Here is a 24,507-nt window from a genome sequence, read left to right as displayed (position 1 = left end):
TATGCGTATTTTGCTAGCTTGCTTACCATTACTAGTAGTGTCGTACATGGTAATTAAACAAGGAAATGAACAGTTAACGTAAGTATCATTCATGGGTAGTTTTTTATGATAATTATTTGATACCTTAAATTCTGAAGTACATAGAAAAGTTTGTGGGTGGTACTTTTCCATGCTTTCTAGATCATCTCCTAAATTCTATGAGCGAAATGAACCATGCAAACTTCTCTTTGATCATTCCGTTTTTATGCGTATTTGTCTAAATATGGTTGTCAGTGGAGAAAGTGTATTTACAAGTTGGAAATATGTAAGAAACTTGGTTCACAGTCAAACTTGTATAAAGCACTAGTGAATATGTGTCATATTAGCTGTGGATAAAACTAAAGCTATTGCACTATAAAAATATATTTCAGATTAAATAATGGAAGGCTCAACATGCACTTCCGACAGTGATATTGCAAATACTTCACGAGAATCAGAAAATGTATTTCCCTTCACATGTTGACTTTTGATGTGTAGTTCGAAATATTTCTAAATGATTGATCTACAGAGTTGCTCGCCTTGATGAGGCGACTGTAACGTATAAGAATAAAGCCATTACAATTGCAAAAAGCATCCTATTGATATTATTCAAATACAGGTGATTGAAATGCGTAACGTAACAACACCAGGCTCGGGTAGCAACAGTTCATCATTTGTAAACGAAACTCCAAGTCCGTTGGGACATCTTGACCCTCATAGGTTTGCATCCAAAACTTTTATTTCTTTAATTTTGCTTTCTTGGTTAAGTTGCATTGTTTTTGTTTATATAAATATCGCGGTAGATAGACGTCTTGAGTCGTCATTTACTAACTCTCTTTTCGGTAGTCGATTTGATTGTGGAAGAAATTTGGATGTTCAATGTTCTTTATTTCTTTCATACTATTTTAGATTTTCGCAATCAGTTCTGTAATGATAAAATCTACTGCAGTCGAGAACAATCAGTATTTTCAGATTGAGGGACATGGTGATCGATAAGCAAGCAGCATGCCAGACACAGATCGAATCTCCCTATAAGCAACCTGTATGTCTTATTTGATGAATAAAGTTAGATTCTATTCACGCCAATTAAAGATTATGGGAGGCTATACTTTGATGTTAATTTGCTGTAACTCAAACTCTTGTAATTTATTCAACATACGATCTTCATTTTGTCTCCTTTCACTTTCTTATATCATTCCTTAAACACTGCAGTATTGGACGCCTTCGCCTGCTGATCCTTCTCACTCACCATCGTCAAACATTCGTTCAGCACCTGCTAATTCAAGTTCTCCAGTAACCCCAATTATGCAACCACCTAGATTACCAGGTAAAGTGAAGGAAATTTTAGTAATTTTGACTGTGTGCTTTGCAAATTCAGTGTTTACCACTTTGTTAAAAATATTTTTACTGTGGTATAAACAGAAACTATCACTTAAATGCTTAAATTAAGTAAACGATATGTTTTTTCTTCAGTTTCTTCAGGTGCAATGCGAGATTCTGCTTTATTATCTCCGAGTGCTACACGAACCTCCGTGCAACAGCAGCCAGTGGGAATGTGTTTACCAGGTCATTTTTTGGAAGCCTTCTTTACTTGTTTATGTTAAATTATAAATACTACACAAAAATAATTTGTGTAGCATTTATAATTTCGGTTTGGTTACATGCTCAAATGTTAAAATATAGGTCTATTGCAGTGCGTAGCCCAATGGGAAGTCCAAACGGTATGCATCCATCGCCCGCGCCATTTATGAGTCGTCCGTCCTCAAATGCTTCCCCTTCTCTGTATATGCAACCCTCACAAACTCCTGTTCACTATCAAGCAAACTTGCAAAGTCCAGCAGGTTAAGTGCTTTTTTTTAAATTATGATTTAACAGAATTCGAATCTATGTTAATAGACAATAAGCAAAAATGAAAAATATAGAGGAAAATTTAACGGAAGGACTAATGTAATTCGGTCCAAACTTATTCGATGATCAGTCATCACAGTTATAAAACAAAAAGCTTTTCAATATTGTGGAACTTATTATAATACACCTTTAATACACTATTTCAAACAAGGTTAAACAATGCAGCACTAAACATTTTGTAGACCTCGTTTAAGAAGGTAGTAGTTTTATGAATTCTAAAAAAGTATAAAAACAGGTATGGTACCATCGAGTCATGTTCCACCTTCATCTCCTTGTGCTCCATATCTTTCAAGAATCCCAACAGTCGGTCCACAGCAACAACAATATTCATGCCATGCACAAATGCAACAGCCTCAGTGGACAGGTCAACAGGCTCAACAGGTAATACCTAAATTCATGTAATCTAAATTGTTAGAGTATTTGAAGAATTTGTGAAGATTTCCTTATTTTTATTTGCTTGACTCAGACTTAAAATTCTATTCGTTATATAATTTTCATTGTTATTTGTAGCATTTTGGTTCTGGGGCAATGCACCGTATTATGGTACAACGAGTTCCTTACTCAGGTTAGTAATTCATTGAAAAAAATTTTTTGGAAGGTGTGGTTCTCTATCACTTCCTTGCTTTATGTATCCCGTTCTTTTTCTTTATGGTATTCTCTACCATTTCTTAGTTGTTATGTAAAGCAGAGAGTTTTCTAATACATATTCAGTTTTTTATGTTTCTAGTGAAAAGTTTATTCATCAGCATTGAAACTGTACATCAAGAGTTTGTGTTGCACTTTATCACCTGTCAATAGAATTTATGAAGAAATTTTACTCCTATTCTTCAAATAGATATGTTCGTATTGTGAATAAAAATAAGTTTGAAAGATCAAATATGTATTCTTGTAATGAGCACCATGAAGACATAAAATTTTATTAAAAAAATTGCACTAATATTCCATGAAGACATAAAATTTGATTAAAAAAACTGCACTAATATTCCATCATACCACTGTACACTGATCTTCCCTGTTTGTGGTCAGTGGATATAATTCTTCCTTTCTTTCACTGTTTGAGAACTTATTCTTCTCATCAAGAATCAGGAGTATAGTCTGTTGTAGTTCTTGATTGATTTATAAGAACGCAAATTTGACTTTTTTAATAGCAGTGCTAAGCAATCTACAAGTAAAGCTTTCCAAACAGAGCGATTATCAACCTTAACATTTATAAATTACCCCTAAAATAACTTGGTAAATTTGTACAAGAATTTTTTGATGGTGAGTTGACTACTTGATAGTTGACATTTGTATGGTAAAGTGCAGTCACCATATAGCTTTATATATACTTTATATGTAATTGTTTTAGAAATCTTTTTTTGATCGACTTTTGCGCTTTGCTGCGGGTACTTTAAATTTTTGGAGTTTGTTTAAATAAATTTTAAATGCGATAAGTGTGATATTCTGTTTCCTTCTCTTTAAAATCTCATCTAACTTTTCAAAATATTACATCGACTTTGGTACTGAAGAAATAGGAAAAGTGCAATACAGATGTGTAGTCATCTAAAAGTACAGTGTGAACTTTATTCAAGTTGAAGAAATTGTTGCTTTCATTTTGGAAAGCGATTTGCGACAGCCTAATTTTTAATGTTTTTTCTCACATCAGGAGTGTGAGAACATGATTTAATGCTGTAAGAAAGAGCAGTTTATGACAGTTTCTGTTTCTTTTTGAAATGAATGAAAAGAAAAAAAAGAAATGGGTAAAAGAATGGTCCAAAAACTTGTTGTGGCTAAAGGAATGCTCTAAAAACTTTCATATGTTTGATTTGTTTCTTTCATATTCTAAAATCTATTTTGTAGTCTGCTTATTTGTGTCATATTTCCACTTGTTTTTCAGTATGAATGATAATCTTATTTGGTTGCGCAAGTATTCGGTTATCAATTGAAGCCTGATGTCAACATCTCTTATAAAAAATATTTCTTATAAAAATAGGTTTTCCAATGTATCTTACGTATTTTGGCAATAACTGTTGAGAGGGATAATTTTTATTTAACAAATTTAAGTTAGAGGTCGTATATTGATTTCACCTTTATTTTTTCTCTCTTGTGTTCTTTTATCGTTCTTTGATAGAAGTAGAAGGTTTTATTTCTGAAGTAACTTCACGTTATGTAGGATCGACTCTTACCTTTTTTACCATATTCATGCAGGGACATGATTCATACACAGATGAAGTTTGGTACAAATTGATTACTAAATTCTTACTCGATAAATCCATTATCCAACTGGGTTTAAATACTTGTTGCTGAAGTTATTATTGCCTTTTGTTGGCTAGTTCTTTCACTTCTTGCTAATTGCTATTAATTTCTCTCATAACACTTTTTTTCATTTATGCGTACATCAAATACTTGGTTAATTTAAGATTAACTTATTACTACAACCTGAAATTTAAGTAGGAAAACAACTGCACAAAATTTGTGTTTTTGCTTATTCCATTATTTTTATGCAGCTTCTACTGTGAATAGACGTTGTTTCTCTGAGCGGGATAGTCTTAGTTGGAATCTAAATCACTTGTAAATAATACAAATTGTATTTCATTTTATAATCACCTATCTCTTTTTCTTTTTTCTAAACATCTTTGCTTTTAATAGAAGTGTTATTGGCTGATTATTTATAATAAAAGGTAAGCAGATGGCTTTTAAACAAATCACTTGAATCACCCTTTAATGATTTATAATAGTCATTATATTTTATCGTTTTAGAAGTTAGCAACATGATGGCATTCTCTTTCTCTGAATTTTTTTTTTAAGGTTTTATTTTTAATGCATTTCCTTTATCGATTCAAATCACCAAATTTGTTGACTCGAACTTTTTGGCTTTTCCATTTTTACTGGTAATATTTACTTTGATAAGTGTAGTTCCACATAAGACTTCCTTATTACATGCACACACTGGTGTGAATAATGTCACGCCTCTATTTCGTTTCGTGTACCACCCTTTGAAATATTTCGCTTTTATGATTATGCAGATATTTTATTCCTTACTTTATTTTAGGATACCCACCGAATATGTCACAAATGCAGTCACAAAATAATCAGCATCCTTCATCTTCCAATATTTTTCCAGCTGGTGCTTCGGGAGCACCAGTTACGCCAGCATCACGAGGAACCATGTATCCAGCACCGTCGATAGTCGCTTCTCAACAATCTTCTGGATCACAATCTGCTCAGTACCCAACACAATCTTGCTATCAGTCTAAAGCGCAGCAACAACCAAAATATCCTATTCAATCTTCAATCTACCGTCAACAGGTTGCTTTATATTTTTTGCCAATTTGTCTTCTTATCAAAATAATTGTGACTATATTCAAAAAACATTTAAAAAATGCCCCAGTAAAAATACACAATAATAATAAATTCCCGCACTTAGCTACATTTAAATACAAATAGCAACGAGAATATTTCAAAAACCGACTGTTTATCAAAAACAAACTAGCTATACTATTAATTCCTATTCGTTTTGTAAACACCGGGTATGAATTTTTTAAATTTAAACTCCTAGTTTGACACTGAACTGATGCACATTAAAAAAAAACGGATCCTTTCAAAGAGAATTTAGTTGATTACAAGCATATTGTAGAAAAGAAGACAAGATAATATGAAACATAGTGAAGTGGCTGTGCTTAGTTTTTATTGTTGTTCATCTAGAATTGCTGTTAGCAAAGACTGAATGGTAGCAGTTTGATCCACAATATAAATTGATTGTCAGAATTGAGATTCGTAAAACAACAAATTACATCTCTTAGCATATGAGATGTAATTTAGTGCTTCCAAATCATCATTTTTTACTGTACTAAATAAAAAAGATTAGCAGTACAAAGGAGTAAAAGAAACATTCCTTATTTTATCGATGATTTAAGGAATCATTGTTTCAGTTAATTGTTTTAAGATTTATTGTAGTAGTGTAATTGGTTAATATGTGTTATCAATAACAACGCCTTCTTTCATTTTTGTATCACTGTGAGTGGTTGCAGCAACCACAGTCGGCGTCGGTGAGAACCTACCTTGGCAACCAACCACCATCGCTGTCTGCCTCGCCTACTTATCAGTGTTAGTTCTCCTTAATAATTATTTTTCTTCTAGCAGTATTTCAACTTTTTAGCTGACTTTTAGTCTCTTCAGTTTTTGCTTCACCATAAATTAAGACAGATGTTGTTTTAAGTTGTTTCTTTCCAAGTTTAGAATTTCTGGATGTTCTGATTGCACGAATAGAATTTGATGTTAAGCAAACAAAACGAGATGTTTAGCAAAGGCTGATTAGCAAAATTGTTTAGCGTAAGATGATTTTCTTAAGATTATTTTCATGCATTAAAATCATTTTGATGCTGCCATTTTTGTGGTACCGTCTCTCGTATTAGCAAATGTAATAAATAACTCAATAGCTTTTTTAGAAACACTAAATTTGTTTTATTTTAAACAAATTAATAGGCTAAAAAAACTGATCAATTAAAATCTACTATTCAAGTTTGCACTTGAAGAATTTAACTTTAAGCTCGCAAACTTGAGCCTCTTGTGCTTCTCCTGTGATTGGTTGCAAATGTTTTTGTGATTGTCGGATGATTAGACATTTCATTATTTTAATGGTTTGTTGAGCTGGACTGATAAAGTAGTGTGTTGGGTTTAAGGCAATAATTAGATGGGATCAGTTGATGAGTAGAATATCACCTGAAAATGATGGGTAGAATATCTCATGAAAAATTGCTTATTTTTTTAACTTTGGTAGTCGGTTTTTTGCAAAGAGTGCTTTGGGTCTTCGGAGATGATTGTAGCGAAGTATATGACGTGTAGAAAACAGTTGTCTAGGACAACTGCATTAATTCTTTGTCTTTCAAATAGTTCACTGCAAAGTTTTTTCTGAACTAAAAAACTGTTGAAGTATAGAATCTATTTTAAAGAAAGCAACTGTATCAAAAATAGTGGAATGACAAAAATTGTAAATTCTCTATTTTTAAATGTTATGAGCCTCTTGTGCTTCTCCTGTGATTGGTTGCAAATGTTTTTGTGATTGTCGGATGATTAGACATTTCATTATTCTAATAAATTTATGGTCTAGTTATTGATAAGTTTCTGGATGGAGTTAACAGGATTTGCAAGAATTACGAATCTATCTTATTAGCTGGATAATCTCTGTTTTTCACCTCTCTCTCTCTCTCTCTCTCTCAGCCCTTATTATTGTTTATAATCTCATCCCTTTTCTTCTCCACAGAATATAATAAAGTAATTCGTTTTCAGTAACAAGGACAAAGAATAATTGGTTTTCTCTTTCATTTAAAAGTACACGTTTGGCATTTTTTTAAACGTCTAAGTCTGTTTTTCAAGTCAGCTTTTTCACAAAAGCAGACAAGTCCTGCAAATCTGCAAAATCTGACAAATCTTCAAGATCCTACAAATCTGACCCTGCTTATTTATGTAATAATAGATTAAGACATGTAGTAAAGCTATGTTTCTTTCTCGATCATTTAAAAAGTAAAGTCCTGGAAACTCAGATTTATCCTGCTTAGTTACAAAATTGCCGAAAAAATATGGTTCGTAGCTCATGAGAAAGTATTGGTTTGACTGGCAAAACAAATAATTCTCAAAGAAAAATTTTTCGATAAGTCTGTAATATGTCACATATCATGTAATTTCACTTTCACATGTCATGAATTTGATCACAGCAATTGTTGATTTCTCATAATGGTGAAAGTTGTATAGAACTTCTACCGTTTGTTTGGCTCGAGGCTGATATTTAATGTTACCATAGTGTAGTATTTGTTGCTTTCTGCATAAATTCATTTTCGATATTGGCTAAAATTCAGATGGTAGCGAACATGCTGCATTAGGACAAGTTATTATTGTAGAATAGCAATTTTGTAGAAAATTATGAGTAGTTAAATCAGATGAATGAGGAATGAGAGCTACAGAAGAATTTTTTCATTAATAAGAAAATATGGGTATATGATTTTAACCTTATATAAATTATCCATGATAGGTGATTTACTTTCTGCTTCTTTATCTATAAATTACTATTTTTCTTAGCGAGAATTGACAAGATTTTGTTAACAGAACATTCTTGTCCTTTAATTTCGTACACTTTTGTCCTATTCTACAAATGGTGTTAATTTGCCTTAGGGGTAGCACCATCGACTGCAAATAGTTAGCAGTTAGCAACTCTAAATGCATTTTCTGAAAGCTCATTAATGTATTCATAATTGAATTCAGAATGTATGAACCTCATTCACTACCCTACTCTCTATACAGACAGAACATATCCAGAAACACACAACACACATGGATACTTAGATTTATTATCTCCTCGCAGAGTGATTAGCTTTTGAAATCAATCATAATGTCAGAGTTGGCAATCATGGAAATAGACATCTGGAGCTTTTCCATGTGTACAGATTGTTGGCTTAAACGTCCATTAGTTAATGGACTATATTTTGTTTTGGGATTGCAGACTGAGATAAAATAATCTCAGTCATTTTATTATTTTCTGTCGTTTGTGACATTTCATTTAACGGTTTCTTATGAACAGATAATTAAACCTGTTTTTGCTACTCAGCAGTGTTCATTCCCCTGCATTCACTGATTCACTATTCATTTCGCACATATTTCTCTGCAGTATATCTCATCTGTTATTGTCATAATTTAAGTGAATTTCTTTTCGTATAAATTTGGCTATATTCCTCATGATTTGTGAGAGAGTGTGCGAAATGGTAGTGAATGTTTTCATTATAATGCAAAGGAAGTAAGATATCATTAGCATTGACTTTATCTGACTATCTAATTATTAGTACATAATTTGTAGTGATAATTTACCTCAGTCTTCAGCTGAGTCATAAATTGAATTCATTTTTCATTTATATCCATTTCGAAAAATATCAACATTCTTTGGTTTTTAATTAAGAAATATTTATGAACGCCCTTTACTTTACTGTTGGTTACTTCTTCTTTGTCTTTCTTATTATTATTTAATAGGTTAACGGGCAATTAAGAGCTGAACTTTATGCAGTATTACTGCACTGTTTTTTATTAATGTAAGTTACAGCCAGTTGTATTTTCCTTCCACGTTCTGCCGATAGTTGCAATGAACGCCTATAGAAGTAAATTACTACAATGTACTGTGTTCGTGGGGTGACAAGCATTGAATTTTGAAGAATGCGATTTCATTAGTTTATTCTTAAGCATGAACCTTTTTTAACAACATGAACCTTTAATAATTTAATCTTCAATTTATTCATCTATTAACAATATTTTCGCTTTCTACGCATAACAAAATTGAGTTTGTTTACTCATAAAACGATGGTTGAATATGTGATTTCTTATTTCACATCTTCGTCCCACTTTTAGCACTGATTTTAGAAAAGAGGGGAGCTATTAAAAAGCAGTGTATCTTTTATTACAGGTGTGGTTTTCTTGTTCGGTTCTTCGAACAAAATTTTAATAGCTTTTTTACACGCGTTTTGCGGACACACGGCTTTGAAGGACTGATGACATTTGAGATTGGAAAAGCTCGAATGATTTCTTCTTTTTCTTTAAAATAGCCAACGAAACTCATCAGCTATTCAAAATGGCTTATTTAAAGGAGTGGGATGAACTCTGCCTTGTTTTTTCTAACAAATCCATTAAATGCAAGTGGAATTATAATATCTTTGAAATATTACTGTTATACATTCCTAATATTTCTAATTTGTTGCGTATTTTTGAAATTGTTGTTGAAACATATCTGTAAGTGTCGTAGTGTTGCTGAGTGCGTTTATGAAATCAATATAATGGCCAACAACTTATTTACGGCAACTGCTTTGCCTGAAGTTACCTCACCATTCAAATTATTGCAATATATAATGAAATGGAAATGCAGAAAAAAATTTTTCATCCTATACTGATTCTAGCATTGTAAGTTAATAAGCGTGGTAAATTTTTTTTCCTCTGTTATTTACAGGATAGAAATATTTTAACATCTCTCTCAACTTTAAAATTTCAATTTTTTCTGTAGAAGTCTTTTCTAGAAATTGCCCAAGCTTTCGAGGTATTGTATACGACACAAAATTATTTACTTTTTCATTCTCAATTTCTATAAGCATGAATAATTTCGCATTAGACTACAAATTTGGAAAATATATTTGATGTAATAAAGTAAATTCCTAAAAACGCTAAAGCTTCCTTTTGTTTTGGCATTTAAAGAATTAAAAATTTTCTAAAAATGTATAGCGAGATAATAACAGATACATAAAGTAACTGCACTGGATTGAACACTGCTCCGTGATCTTTTGTTTGCTAATTGTAATCATTTTGATATCTAAATCGAAAAACTAACTTGCACTAATTACCATTTTTGATTTTTTCTGCACTTTACAGAACTTCCCAAACATCATACGTGAGTTTCTTTTTCCTCCTACTTATTTTCACAAACAATTTTATCCATCAAAATACAGGCGTTCTTATTCTTTCTTTTCTCTATTAGATATTTATAAGCAAGCATTCAGAAATTCCCGCAGTTAATTATTCGATCGTAGAATGGCTAGTAGAAAAATGATTGGTGCTGTTTCATAAGAAATCATTAGTGCTTATCTCCAATCCAAGTATTTATTCCTTCTCACTCTACCACAGTGTTTATGCGTGGACGGATTATTTAGCAGCTGCATTGGATGCGACAAGTCTGCAATATAGGCATGGAATTCAATTTCATACCTTCCCTTAGATTCATTATTAGAAGAATGCTTTACTAGAAAGCTATCAAATAGATTATGTCGTAAATTATCATTCATTCATTCACCTCTTTTCAACATTCGGTAGCTCATGGAACCCATTCTTAATCCAGCTACATTCTTCATCCTTCTTGCTTTTCTCTAATCTTGTTTAATTTCTTATTCATCTCTCTCATATTATTTTTAACATTATTTCTTAATTTGTTCGAATTCGCTGTTGTATTTATGCCACAATTTGCTCTCTCACTGTTGGTCTAACGTTTTCAAACTCCCTACCTCTTCCACTATTATTTTTCGATTCTGCCAAACTTCGTCCTAGATTATACGATGTTTTCGATTCATTTCGTACATTCCATTTTTCTTATTTTTCACACGCAATAGAAGCATATCCTTGTAATATTGCTTATACCTTATTCAGTCATGAATTTCAGTCAAACTAGAGAGAAAGATTTTTTCAAAAGAAATTTTCAGTATGAAAAATATTATGACGTTAAAATCCTTCCTGCTTCAACATACAGGGCTTTTCTTTTCATTAAAAAAAGCAATAATTTGTCTTTTCTTTGCATACGAAGATAATGCTGTCCTTCATCTGCTCCTGTTTACCCATTCCTCTTCCTCCCTTTCCCCAAAAGGCCAAATATATTCACTTCTAAGTGCTTCTGCTGGGATCATGCTATATTATGTTATGTTCGTTGTAGCTGATTAAATTTTTTTTTCCTCTCATTTCTCATAGATTTTTCTTACTTTCTTAAGATCTTTAAGCTGGGTCTAAACGAAATGAACCTACATAATAGTAGCAATACCCATTTAGAATTGAGGCTTGGAAATGATTTTTCATCTGAAAACTGCCATACTCCTCTTTCGAACCATCCAATATCAATATGTCCAGCAGTTCTGTTCGGTTCATCATTCACGAATATTTATTTCATTTTTGAAGGTTGGCATTATTGCTTTGCTTCTGATTTCTTCGTAACAAATACTGATAGACACGATTCGAGCAGAAAAAGACTAACATGACAATGTAAATGTTTTACCAGCTGCGAGAGTTGCAATCGGATGCGGTTGCAGCTTATAGTCAAGGAAGAGATGCATATGTGATCGGTTCAATTAACCGAGCACAGGAATCGGTATTAATTTGGAATTAGGCACGGCTGTTTCAACGGGGAATAAAATTTTCCGTAATTCTAATAGTTTGGAAATTCCACAACCAATTGAAGTAGAAGCGAAATCAAACTTGTCATTGATGTTGAAAGAAGAGGAACAGGGCGAAGAAGTTTTGGCGCTGCCAAGTCCGGGAACATTGAATGATATGATGTCAAAAGTTCAAAGTAAGTTGAACTTCAAAGCTTTTAAATTTTTCTTAATTTCGATTAATTGTGTTTTTACAAAATTGCAGTCAGTCTCAAATGTTTTGTTAAATTATCATTTCGGTTGTTGGTATCGACGGCTTAACTGTACCATTTTTTACTTCATTTTTTGCTTATAAAACATAACTGTTAGTTTTTGACGGATTCTATGAGGGAAATGCCAGGTTTCTGTCAACTGTTTTTTTTTTTGAATATTGCTTTAGTTTCATTAATTGGGACGTTCGAGGCGATTTTAGCCACAGGGTCTCACAATTCTTTTGTTTATCTATATCTATCCCTAAAAATTGTTAGCTTAATTATTCATTTATTCATTTAATAAGGTATTTAACGACAAATAAGACATTTTGTTGATGGTGCACATATTCGAAATATGTTATGCTTTTTGTCTAGTGTCTAGAGTTGAGTGCGATTTTTTTTAATGCAGTTATTGAGCGGTAGCATTAGTATTTTTAATATATTGTAAGATAGTATTAGTATATATTGTAAAAGAGAAAAAAGTAGCATTAATATATATTTGCTTAAGCAATTGAGCAATCTGATATCGATGCGGTTTCATTTTTGGAAATGATTACTTTATCATTGCTGTATTTGAACTTTTCTTACAAGATTATCCGTTATCAGAATAAGCAGTGATGCAGCAGCTGCAGGTTAGACGTGTCCATATATGGTTTTCTTACTGCCGTACCAAGTTGCATCTGCTAATTCACCCTTTCAATCCATCTGTTATGAGCCCATTTTCTGTTTCAAAGTTTTTTTTTTTTTAAATATATTGTAAGTGATTTATTGCACATTAGTGAATTAATCGAAGAATAAAAGGAAGAAGCACAAGCTCATTTATTTCCGCACTTCAAGTGTTGTCTCGACATCTGTGATGTTAATAGCCGCCGCTTGTGCTGACGTTGGCTTGTCAGTAATGGTAATGGTGCTTCTTCCTCATCCTTACTATTATTTACTTCCTTTCGACCAACTCTTCCTTCGCTTGTAGTACTCTTATTTTCATATTTTATTCACATATTTTTCTACATTTATTTCCACATTTTATAAAATTATCAATCAATTTTCCTCCTTTTGTAACTAAATCTTCAGAGAAATTCAAATATCGCGAGATGATGCGAAATATTTTGGAGTATTAGAGAATTTGTTGAGGCTATTTTAATGCATGCGGATCATTTGTTAGTGTGTTGGGAGGAAAAGGAGGAGAGAACAGGCTGTATTTGACGTTTCAGTAGATGGAAAACAATAGTCAGATTTGTTGGGGAAGCGAGCAACAAGCACTTACCGTGATGTAGTTACTTGAGAGGAAAGTGTGTGTTTGTGTGAAGTAGGAGAAAGGTCAGTATGTCGTTGTCCTTTTTCATAGTGAAAGTGAATACGACACCGAATCACATCTGCTCCTTAAAGATTAGCATTGAACTCATCTTCCACTTTTTCATCTCACTCACCTGTTTTTTTATGATTCATCCCATGGTATACATATAAAATGATTTACGTTGCTGCTAAATGTATGTTATCAGTCAAAGTTATATCATATTGCTTCGTCGTATCATTTTTGTTACTTCTTTTAGTTACATAAAATTTCATACTGATTTTTACCAGAGTACTTTTATTTATTTTCCTTGGAAGGGTATTATTTAAAGAAATGTTACCTTAGATTTCTTTATTGTTAACTTAATTTGACTCCATTATTTTGTTTAGTATATAACACAACCGTTATTCTTCGTTGGGAACATTTCAAGATCCTTTCAAAAAAAAAATCGTAATACTGATAATTCTAGAAAGATCTTATTTGAACTTGAATGAGAAACAACAAATTGAAAATAAATTGAGGTCGGCCTCAATTGGGAAATAATGACATGTTTGTGGCTCAAAACTTCTATTAAAACAGTGTGTTCCAGACGTATTGCTGTTTTCCGATGGTGGTGGAGCTGAGAGGGGAGAAAAGAATGAGGGAAAAGAACCAGTCTTATTCCAATCTCAGTAATTCATTTTTCATCAGTTTTTCAAAACTGCTGCTTCGAATGTAATATGTATTTATAGTTCTATTTTATTAATTATGCTAGTGATATTGAAATTAATTACTTTTTTTTTTTATTTTGTAATGAACTGAGAAGCATCCCACGAAGTGTGAGAAAACCAATGAAGGTTATGAAAAATCGTAGTTTTATTCATTTGTTTGCCAAATAATCATTGCTTGATTTCTAAATAAGATGAGTCACATATAATAGCATGCATATATTAAATGAATTTGAAATAGTTACTTTAATCTGCAAAATTTACGCAGGGAAATAAAAAGGAAGAAATGGGAAATAGTTTGGATGGTTATGATTTCATGATTAAATAAACGAAGCAAGGGCATGCTTTTTTTGTGCAATACTGGATTGAACCGTGAGTTACTATATGACTAAATATCGTAATCGTTTTCTCAACTAAACAACGAATGAATGAATTACTTTCAACTTCTTTGCTCTTGAAGAATATTGAAGACTTTTAAGCAAATAATCAATTTGGAGCAATGTATGCTTGACTTCTCATTCTTAAGTGTTTTCATTTACGACAAAAGTGGTTTGAGTACTGAATTAGACAGGTCTATGATCAATATCACTGGACAACATCTGATTAAAAGAGGCACCGTATTTGCTTTGAAGAAATTTGCATGAGGGAAATGAAGGAATTGGTTGGAAGAGTGAAGAAGTAAGGGCGGTCATTATATGTCTTATCATACAGAATGTGGAGAGATTGAATTTCAGGATCCTTCGCCATGTTGTCAAAGTGATTTGTAACTCTGTCACTGGTCGGGAAATATGCGCTTTTCATTCATTCTTTCCTCTTCTTACAATATTCGCTTTTGATAAGTCAGCAGCTATCTTCATCTCGACATTTTTTGATTTCTTTTAATTTCTTAGATATATTAGTGAGATTTCCTGAGTTTTCATTGTTCACACTTTTTCAATTTCTGTATTTTTCTGTGTTATTTGAAAGGTTTAACAATTATTGCAGTGTGTATTGGCTGTGCATAAAAATTAATGCATAACTGATAGGTAGAAGTGGTCATACAAATTGTTGGAAACATTTTTATCGCCTTTGATCTTTAACCTTTTTATGATTTCTCTGTACACCATACCATTTTAGTTGACAGGCGGTTGATGTCGGTAATCTTTCTTATTTCCGTCCTTTAAATGTGTTATGGCTGATAGTTAGATGTAAATGTATTTATGTACACTAATAAATATTAATTGTTGACACTGCTAAGTAAGCAGATGAGAAGAAAGATGAAGTGGTGAAATAAACAAGTAAACAGGAAAAGGAAGCATATCATGGAAATTAGGAACAGTAGCTAGCATGATAATTAGGATTATGTTGCTATATGTTCAATGGAACTTTTGAAAAAAGGGTATATTATTCAGTTACATGATGTTAAAGTTAATAGTGCTAATTTCTAATTGACAATTGTGATTTATGATTGTTTATTGTCAGTTATTCTGAACAAAAAAAAGTTAGAGGGAAGTGTATCACCGTGAATATTGCAGCTGCAGCAGTTGCATGTTATGTTTCTAATTTACTGATGCGATATTCATCAAGATATTTTCATAAACTAAAAATTACATTCCGTTCGTTTGATCCACAAGCATTCGCTGTATCTGCTTCGTATAGAAAGGAGCATTTTGTTTTGGTATAAAACCTGTTTGATTGTGATATTGAGCTATTAAATTTGTTACTTATTCATTACCATTTGTTATCATTTAGTTTCTCGTAATTCGAAAATTTAACTGTAGGTTTTCACAAAGTTATTGATTAGTTCTACTTCAAAGATGATATTTGGGTAAACTTCTCACATTTTCGAAAAGAGAAATTGGTGTTAGTAATTATATTCTCTGCTTCGAGAAGTTTACATCCTTGGTTGTTTAAGAAGTTGAAATCAACTGTCATCGTGTTTTTTAAAAAAATCTATAATGCTTCAAATATATATATATATATATAGGGACACAGTACACTTGATGTCAGAAATCAATAGTGAGTGAATAAATTTCTGCATACTTTTTTCCTGGAATGAGACAACAATGAGTAAGTGAGTGAGAATTAAAAGGCCAATTAATTGTCTGGTTGTTGTGCTGAATATTTATATATATTTAGTGTATTTCAATACTGGAATCCGTTTGATAACTTCCTGTCGTCTTCACCTTCTTTCTTTTCAGTACTCTGACACCGATGCCAACTAAAAAGCTCGTTACAATCGGAGTAGTGTGTGTTTTAAGGCAATAAAATTGCCTCTTAAAATGCCTTCAAGCTATACATCAGCTCCATAACCTCTCTTTGTTGCTCCATTCCGCCGATGACTGCCGTTGCTACTTCTCTTTTCTCGGTTCCAAATCTAGCCTAGACTCATTTTTCTCTTTCGGTCCTCCAATATACTATTCCTATTCACTTATTTTATTCGCTTCACATGAATAAATTATTTCCTATTCGCTGCTGATTGTTTGTTTTACTGCCAAATGTCACAAGATTGAATCTGTACAATCTTAAGCTGGAATACTTAAAATTTAAGTAGAGCATTAAATCTAATATTCAGTGCTTGCTGCAGGATTCCTCAAATAGGACAAAAATTCATTGAATCTTCAAACGTTTATTCTTAGGTTTCTAACTTTTTCTTGTAATTTCATTAAACGTCGTTTCCATTACGGCAGTACAATCTTTTTCGATTCACTTCACAACACTTTTCCTTAACAGCATACTTGAGGGCTGCGTTTCATTAAGATTTTAAAATTTTAAATGCAGAGTACTCCTGTCAAGAGTTGTTGATATGCTGGTGATACTATAATGAAAATCACAATGGAACTGTGTAGCTTTTCTGTGTGAAGGTGCTGATATGTTAAACTGTTTAGAGTAAACGTATAGTGTAACGTACATGTAATTGATAACAGCTAGTATGAGAACTTCATGCGTTTGTTATTGCAGAATAATGAAGTTTCTGTCGTTTCGTTCTTCTAAATTTCCATGTTCGTTTTCAATCGGTTTCACTATTTAACAAATATTATATTTAACGACAGCTTTGCAATAAGTGAGCGCATCATCCAGCTTCTTTGTAATATCAATTTTTTCAACTCTTCACTTTCTTTCTCCCACCTTCATTTCATTTCCTTCCTCATTCACACCATTTTTGTTTCACCACTGAAAGCTTGAATGTTTTCATATTTCCACACAAATGGTGTGTTTTAATTCACGCTTATTACAACTACGAATTCATGTTAAACTGTGAAGCATGTAAAAACTAATATAATAATATGACTAGGATTTTTTGATTTTTCTGAGAATATTTTTTTATTCGATCGTTTTCTTATCTAAAAATCAAAATAATCTAGTGATTGCATTTGTATATATCCTTTTTAGCAGTAGTGATATTAGTGATTGACTACAAATAAGGGTTGTTTCGAGAATGACTTACGATCATTTCTTTATTCATTAAGGTTCCCGCGGCCATCTGCTATTGTGAAAACGACCTTTCTCTATCATCCCTCATTTCCACGATAGAAATGTTTTTATTAAGGTCTCTCGTACCTTATTAAGTGATTTTTATCCTGCTCCAATCTTTCATTTCTTTCCCATTACTATTTCATTCATCTTTCCTATTTTCGTGAATCTTTCATGTCACGAAAATCTTTCATGTCTGTTCTTCTTTAACTGGTCAATATTTTTTTTTCTTGGATTTTTCTACTCTTTTCACTCTTAAATAAAGGAGAAAACAAATAATATTGTAACAAAAGGAAGATAAATAAGACTTGTATTATTAAACAAAAAAGCGAGTAGTTTGTTCATTCACATGTTTCGAAGTGATTTCACAGTGTATTGGAAGCTCACAAGCTTAAAGAAATAAAAAGTGGTAGTGTAACATGACTAAAAGATATAGATAAACGATTCTTGAAAAGAAGCTCTTAAGGTGCTACTCTTTAAGCGATGGTCTCAGAACAAATGCCTGCAGTACAAGAAATTCGAATAAATGGTAAATATGATAATGCACGATATATAAAATTCAAATCTTTTTTTCTAATTCTTTCTCATCCAAATCTTTCTAACACTTTGAAGACAAAATTTGAACAGTTAGTGAAAATACTTGAATATATACGATGGTACTTCAAGTCATTTATCAAATTCTCAATAGTCGGTGATAATTTCATTATTTTACGATCCCACAGTATTTATGTGGTGAACTCAATACTCACGGACTTCTGAAGAACTCCGTGAATTTTATGCGTGACAGTAAGACATTGAGTGAAGGCACATAGGCCTTCGTCGTCCTGCAGCACAAAAGAAATATCTGCGCATGAGTGGATTCGACACCTGATTTATTATTTCTAGGTGAATGAAGGATAAGATGCGCCATTTGATCGCTTCTAACAAGTGCCTTAATTGATTTTGCCCTTCTTTCTCTCCCAACATATACCTACAGCATTTCTCTTTCGTCAATTTGTTTAACCTCATCTGGATTATTTTACTTTCTCATTTCAATTTTTAGTAGCAAAGAACTTGTCGTTCCATACAAATAAATTCACGTTTGAGCTTCGTGCAGCACTTTCTTTTCGTTACTGATATTAATGACGTTATAAAAGAAAGATATCCTTTTACAATTTTCTTTATGAAATGAAAACGAAGTATTATTATTGTCATTTATTATCATTATTGTTAATAATAATAATAATAATAATAATAATAATAATAATAATAATAATAATAATAATTAAATCATTACTATTACTACTATTAATGGTAGTAATTGTTATTATTATATTGCTATTGTCGTTATTAGTTATTTATTTAAATGTTTACTTAGTCAAATGTTATTTGTAGATTAGTGAAATGCAAATCTACCTATTATGTTGGATTTGCCAGCTTTTTTCTATTATGCTGATAAAAATTTTAAGTGGATCAATGGGAAGTTGTGGAGTAATGCTTTGATAACTTTGATGAAGTAAAGTAATTTTTGTAAAAAATTATATTTGCTTTTTGACTTAATACCTCACGTTTTGCAGTGTATCCAGCTCCAAATTCAACGCCAGCTAATCAGCAATCAAATTTGCAGCCTCAGCAGTATTCACCCGTTGGTATGCTATTATCATTAATGTTGAATATAAATTCTGGATTTTCGGATTATTCTTTTTAACATCGAGAAAGTGAGTTCACTGATAGAATTAGTGATTTAGCAATACTGTAATAAAAACTGTATAAGAAATACACTTAGCTATATAAAAATCGGATATATTTACAGTATAGTATAAATATAAATAAAGTCAACATATACATCCGAAAAATCGGATATATACACTCTTAGATGTATAAAAAATAAATAAAGTCAACATGTGCTGTGCAGTTCATAAAAATTCCAAAGTTCAACATATTGTGTATAAAAGTAGTTGCAACTACAAATCTTCGGATATATCTGTTTCTTGAGCTTTCTATTGGGATTTGTGACTATTACCTTCAAAATAATGCTTTCAAAAAAACAAAATTTTTTTTTTTTTTTTTTTTTTGCATTTTTTTTTTTGCATGACTATTACCTTCAAAAAAAAAACAAATTTTTTTTGCATTCCTATGAAAGCTTTTCCGCGTTTGTTGGAGTGATGAATTCACCAGTGGAGAAATTGTTGGATAAAAGGAAGCATGAATAAAAGTACTTTAAGATAGAATACTTTTTTGCAGTGGATAATAAGACTTGAAATTACATAGTCTACTCTCTACACAAAGTGGCAAAAGAATATTTGTAAAATGGAAAATGAAATACACACTGATGCATCTTTGAGTGAATGCTTGTGTCATAGAGTAGTCAGTTATTCCTCCCTCTTTCTTAGGAAAAAATCAGATGCTGGAATGGGGCAACTATGTTTAATGCAAAATAAAAAGGTCAAGTTCAGCAATTCAAAACTGTCCTTGAAATTTTGATGAAAATCAAATATATTTTGATCACCATGATAAACGAAATTTGAATTTTATTTGTGAATGAAATTATGGAAAGTTTTTCATTCCTGTTAAGAAAAATTTATTTAGATATGTTTAAAAAGTATTAATTAGCTAAAGACTTGCACATCAAGGGGCTTATTTTACAGCAAGATATTCAGCACAAGGAGCAGTACAAAGCCAAGCACCTGGTGCTCCGATAAATTCATGTTATCAGACGCCATCTGGTCACGATATGCGTTCACCCCAGCTGATGTCTCCAACTCAAGCCTCAGTTCCTGGTGCTGTCTTGCAAGCTGCTGGCACTGGCTTGACACCTCCCGTTAACACCGCACTGCAACGGAATATTTCAAACAGTAAGCTAATTTTCGTCGTATTTTATCACTTTTTTTCCTAACACTTTCTATGGATTCTATATTATTTTCCAAAGCATTGGATGTTTTTTCACTTGCTTTAATTTTTGCAGAACCAACTTATTCATCCTTAATTTTTTTTTTGAAATACGTTTTTCCAAAACTTTTTTAAAGGATTAAGAGTTTATTTTCCTGGAATCTTGTCTTTTTTGCACTTATATCCATTCAGTTTTTAATGGAGTCAATGTGCTCCTTTTCAGTGGATATGCAACCAAGTAGTAGTCCTGCTGTGAGTTCTCATATCCGTATGGTGCAGCAAACGACACCTTTCTACGGACACGATCCAAATGTTGCTGGAAGTGGTACTACTTTTAACATGTTCTAATCAATTTTAGATTCCACATTTGAAAGTTTGAAAATTATTTTTCTGGTCATAAGAATACAATTATGTATTTCAACGTCCAAAAATTACAGTGCAGTCAGACATGTGCCTTGTCGGTTGTTTCTTCGTGGTCATTGAGCATGAAAAAGTGTTGGTGGATCGTTTAGATGTGCAGGAAATAGGTGCCGTTGTTAGATTACATGGTGGTGAAATCGAATTTGGTGTACGGGCTTACAATAATGTGAACAGCGATCGAGTGACCCACGTTATCTGCGAATCTATGCGACATCCATTAGTTCAACAGGTGATTGCAATTAGTGGCAGTTCAGTTTGGTCATTTATTCATTTTTGTGTTATATAGGTTTAGTATACTTTTTTTTTTTTTGCAAGTTTGACAAGTCTTCCACTTTTTTTCTATGATCTTCAATCTAATCTAATTCTCATAAAGCAGTTGGCTGATTTTACGCTGCGCATATTATCCATCAGCATATGGAAACTGCTGAAGTTCATCTGACCTGATATGAAATCATCCTGAACAAAACTCTTAACGCATTTAAGTTTACACTTCTGTTAGATATTAAAAGAGAATAACAGCTTGTCTTCCGATTTTTTTCTACTTCCCATATCGGCAGGAACAGCATATATTACACGACACCAGTTTGAAGTTTTGTAGGCACTGAAGAGGGGTAAGCGATGTGTGACACTGCAGTGGTTAAATGATGTTCTCAGCAAGAAGCATCTTGAAGCACCCTGGCGTGTTTTTCATCTGCCAACATTTTGGACCGATAATCACAGACCAGCTACTGGCAAAGTAATAATTAAAATGAATTTATTGAGTTTTATGATGATCTCGAAGTTGAAGGGACACTGTGTTGATTGGAAATAAGAAGAGGGCCAAAAAATCAAAAAAGATTTAAAGAAATTGAGGAACACAATGATATATTTGGAACATTGAAACACTCTAAAGAATTTAAGGAGAACTTCACAAAATTCTTTGTTTTGGTTTAATTTTTTCGTAAATTTAACTAGCAAACAGCATTTTATAGATAATAACAATAAACGGCTTCAATGAAAATGAACGGTGTGGTGTACGAATGATGATTACTGCCATAGGAGCCCGATATACTCCCCATCTTACTAGTCATAACCATTTTTTAGTCACGAAAACGTATGAAAATTTCTGTTTTGCTCTTCACTGTTTTAATTATGGTTGTATTATCTTGCATTTTCTTCCTTGATAAGAAGTTTTAAAGGCTGAAATGCAGCTAATGTATTATCTAATGCAAACAGTTATTTCAGTAGTAAGTGAATCAGTTATTGTTTTAGATCTGAAGGCGAAAAAATAGAACGATGCCACGAAATGGGCATTTCAGTTGTAACATATCAATGGCTGGTTGACATTTATTTGGGTATCAAGAATGCAGTGAATGAAAATGAAAATTGCAGTCCCATTCCGGGGATGGTCTCGGACACGAATGCTACTCCTTATAATATGGAACATTATTCAGAAGCATGCAAACAGTTCCTATGTTTGTGCTTTGTTAAATTCACTTTTTTTATTAAAATCCCTGAGTAGGCTATGCGTATTATATACATTTCTTGGTTGCAAATAAAATTTTCAGTATATTTTATCAGTTTCATCCTAGAATTAGAGTTTTCGGTTATTTCTTGTATTATTAGAGAGCAAATCCTTCGTGTAAAAGTTTGCAAGAAATGCCAGGTTAATGCGGAAGTGTGTAACGAATAGACATAAATTCTGGTCCAGAGGGGGAGAAGTCAAGTAAAGCTTGCTTTAAAGAACAGATTAATAATATTAAATCAGATTCCTCAGAATGATCTAGATGAATGATGCCAAAATAACTAAAAATATAAAAAATGTTTATTCGATTAGTCATAAAGCACAATCTCTTTTATTACTCACTGAATGCTTTTGTTGTTCCCAATGAAATAGCAGATTTCAGTTCCATGGAAAATACCAATTGTATTTGCAAATGAGCAATGGCAACGAGCGTTAGAAGTTAAAAGAAATGTGGAAAATGATAAAAATATTTTTCCAAATAAACGATTTCGGTAAGCTTTTGGCAAGACTTCGAATCTGTAGTGATAATTTTGAATTTGGAATACATAGAAATGTATAGAATTTACCCAACCCATTATAGCATGACAACTCCACCACCAACCGACGAAGAAATTGAAACAAGAAGGTCTGAAATGGGTACCCTCAAAGAAGTTCCGGTGGTATGCTTCAGCGGTTTCACTCCCGAAGAAAAGGATGCATTAGGAAGAGTATGCTTCCATTTTTAACAGCTGGATTAGAGTTTTCTGAACTTTTTAATTTTTGAATTAGGTAGCCTGAACTGGTTATTCCAACATTATTGAGGTAAATCGGAGATTAACTGATTATTATAGAGAATTATAATTGAGGATTATTATACCTTTCAGAAAGTACGTTTTCTTGGTGGTGCGACTACTGAAAAAGTGCAAGAATGCACACATTTAGTGGTACTTAATTTGTGGCGTACACTTAAGCTTCTGGAAGCAATAGCATTGGGAAAAAATATTGTTGGGCCAAACTGGGTTAGTGATGGCTACCGATGTCGCGTTATCCCAGGTAAGTTATTGGAATCTCCGACAAACAAGCAAAACTGTGTTCGATTTACTGAAAAAAATCAACTTGAATGAAAAAGAATGTTAGTAAGTTTGGAATTGATATGTTTTACGATTTAAAAAAAAAAAAAAAAAAACACAGATTCACTGGATTACTTTGCTCGAGATGATGAAAATGAGAAAATATTTGGTTACAATCTGAAATACAGTGTTTTGAAAGCACGCTATCGAAAGCTTTTCCAGGTATACTTGTAGTTTAAGTATTCTTAGATTTGAATTGCTACTTCACTTTTCGCTTATGAAAATCATATAATGGTTTTTTTTTGCTTTAAAATAAATGTTCATTTATATTAGTTGAAACATTCCGTATTTCAGGATGTAACATTTTACTTGACTCCGAGTGTTGAGCCATCCTACGAGGAATTATTGGCTTTGATTGAACTTGCTGGGGGTACCGTGTTAAGGGAAAGACCTCAACCACAATATGTTATACACTGCATTGAGGTAATGATATTCATTCATTTTCACTGCTTGAATCTTAATTGTTTTAAATCGTACCAACTACTACCCGATGTTATTCACTTATCGATTATTGAATTTTAATTTTCTTAGTTCTTACTTGTAATTCACAGGTTTTATAGACCGAGTCATTGCTGTTACTGATTGGTAATGACAGTGATGTACATCTTTTGCAGTATTTAACGGATTGTGGAATGCGTACGTTTCACTTGTTTATGATTTATAAATCACTTGGTTGAAATTTCATTTTTTTGATTTTTAAAAAAAAATTGAAGGTTTTTCTTAAAAAAGACTTATTTACAGCCGTGCACAATGTAGAAGTAATTTTAACGGGTATTTTGCGCCAGAAACTGGAAAATTCGCCTCTTTACCGTGTAGCACCAATTCGGCCACCTTTGCAACCAGCACAAACGCAATCTATGCCAACCAAGAATGCTCAACAGAGTATTTCTCAGCGAGTCACTGCATGAAATTTATTGTTCATGGTCTTCTCAGTTCTCTGCTATTGTTTTTTTTTAATTGTACAGAAATAAATCTTGTGTTTCTTCTACTTCATTTTCCGTATTCCTGAAATCAGTTTTTTATTCCTATGATCGATTTATCTTTCTGTAGACTCTGTTTTAGTGTTATAATTCCACATTTGATATAGATTATTTCTTTCTTGAAGTTTTAATGCTACTTTA

General features: G+C 32.3%; 1 protein-coding gene across 1 annotated transcript; it reads left to right on the top strand.

Annotated features, from left to right (window-relative positions):
* Positions 1-418: 418 nt before the first annotated feature.
* Bma-pis-1 (conserved hypothetical protein,hypothetical protein) lies at positions 419-24,294 on the top strand (the record flags this gene model as incomplete). Its single annotated transcript, XM_043081867.1, has 24 exons — positions 419-481; positions 638-738; positions 991-1,060; positions 1,231-1,345; positions 1,492-1,584; positions 1,713-1,859; positions 2,162-2,307; positions 2,437-2,491; positions 4,958-5,214; positions 5,937-6,012; positions 19,042-19,113; positions 20,113-20,319; positions 20,577-20,678; positions 20,791-21,002; positions 21,372-21,509; positions 21,745-21,866; positions 22,025-22,227; positions 22,660-22,768; positions 22,858-22,984; positions 23,141-23,309; positions 23,448-23,548; positions 23,681-23,809; positions 23,947-24,022; positions 24,128-24,294. 24 exons carry the CDS (start codon positions 419-421, stop codon positions 24,292-24,294), a joined length of 3,057 nt encoding a protein of 1,018 aa, XP_042937801.1.
* Positions 24,295-24,507: the final 213 nt, after the last annotated feature.

This window comes from Brugia malayi (genome assembly GCF_000002995.4).
Source record: "Brugia malayi strain FR3 genome assembly, contig: Bm_v4_Chr4_scaffold_001, whole genome shotgun sequence".
Taxonomy (NCBI): Eukaryota; Metazoa; Nematoda; class Chromadorea; order Rhabditida; family Onchocercidae; genus Brugia; species Brugia malayi.
The sequence above is the reverse complement of the archived record's forward strand: the minus strand, read 5'-3'. Positions and strand labels throughout refer to the sequence as shown.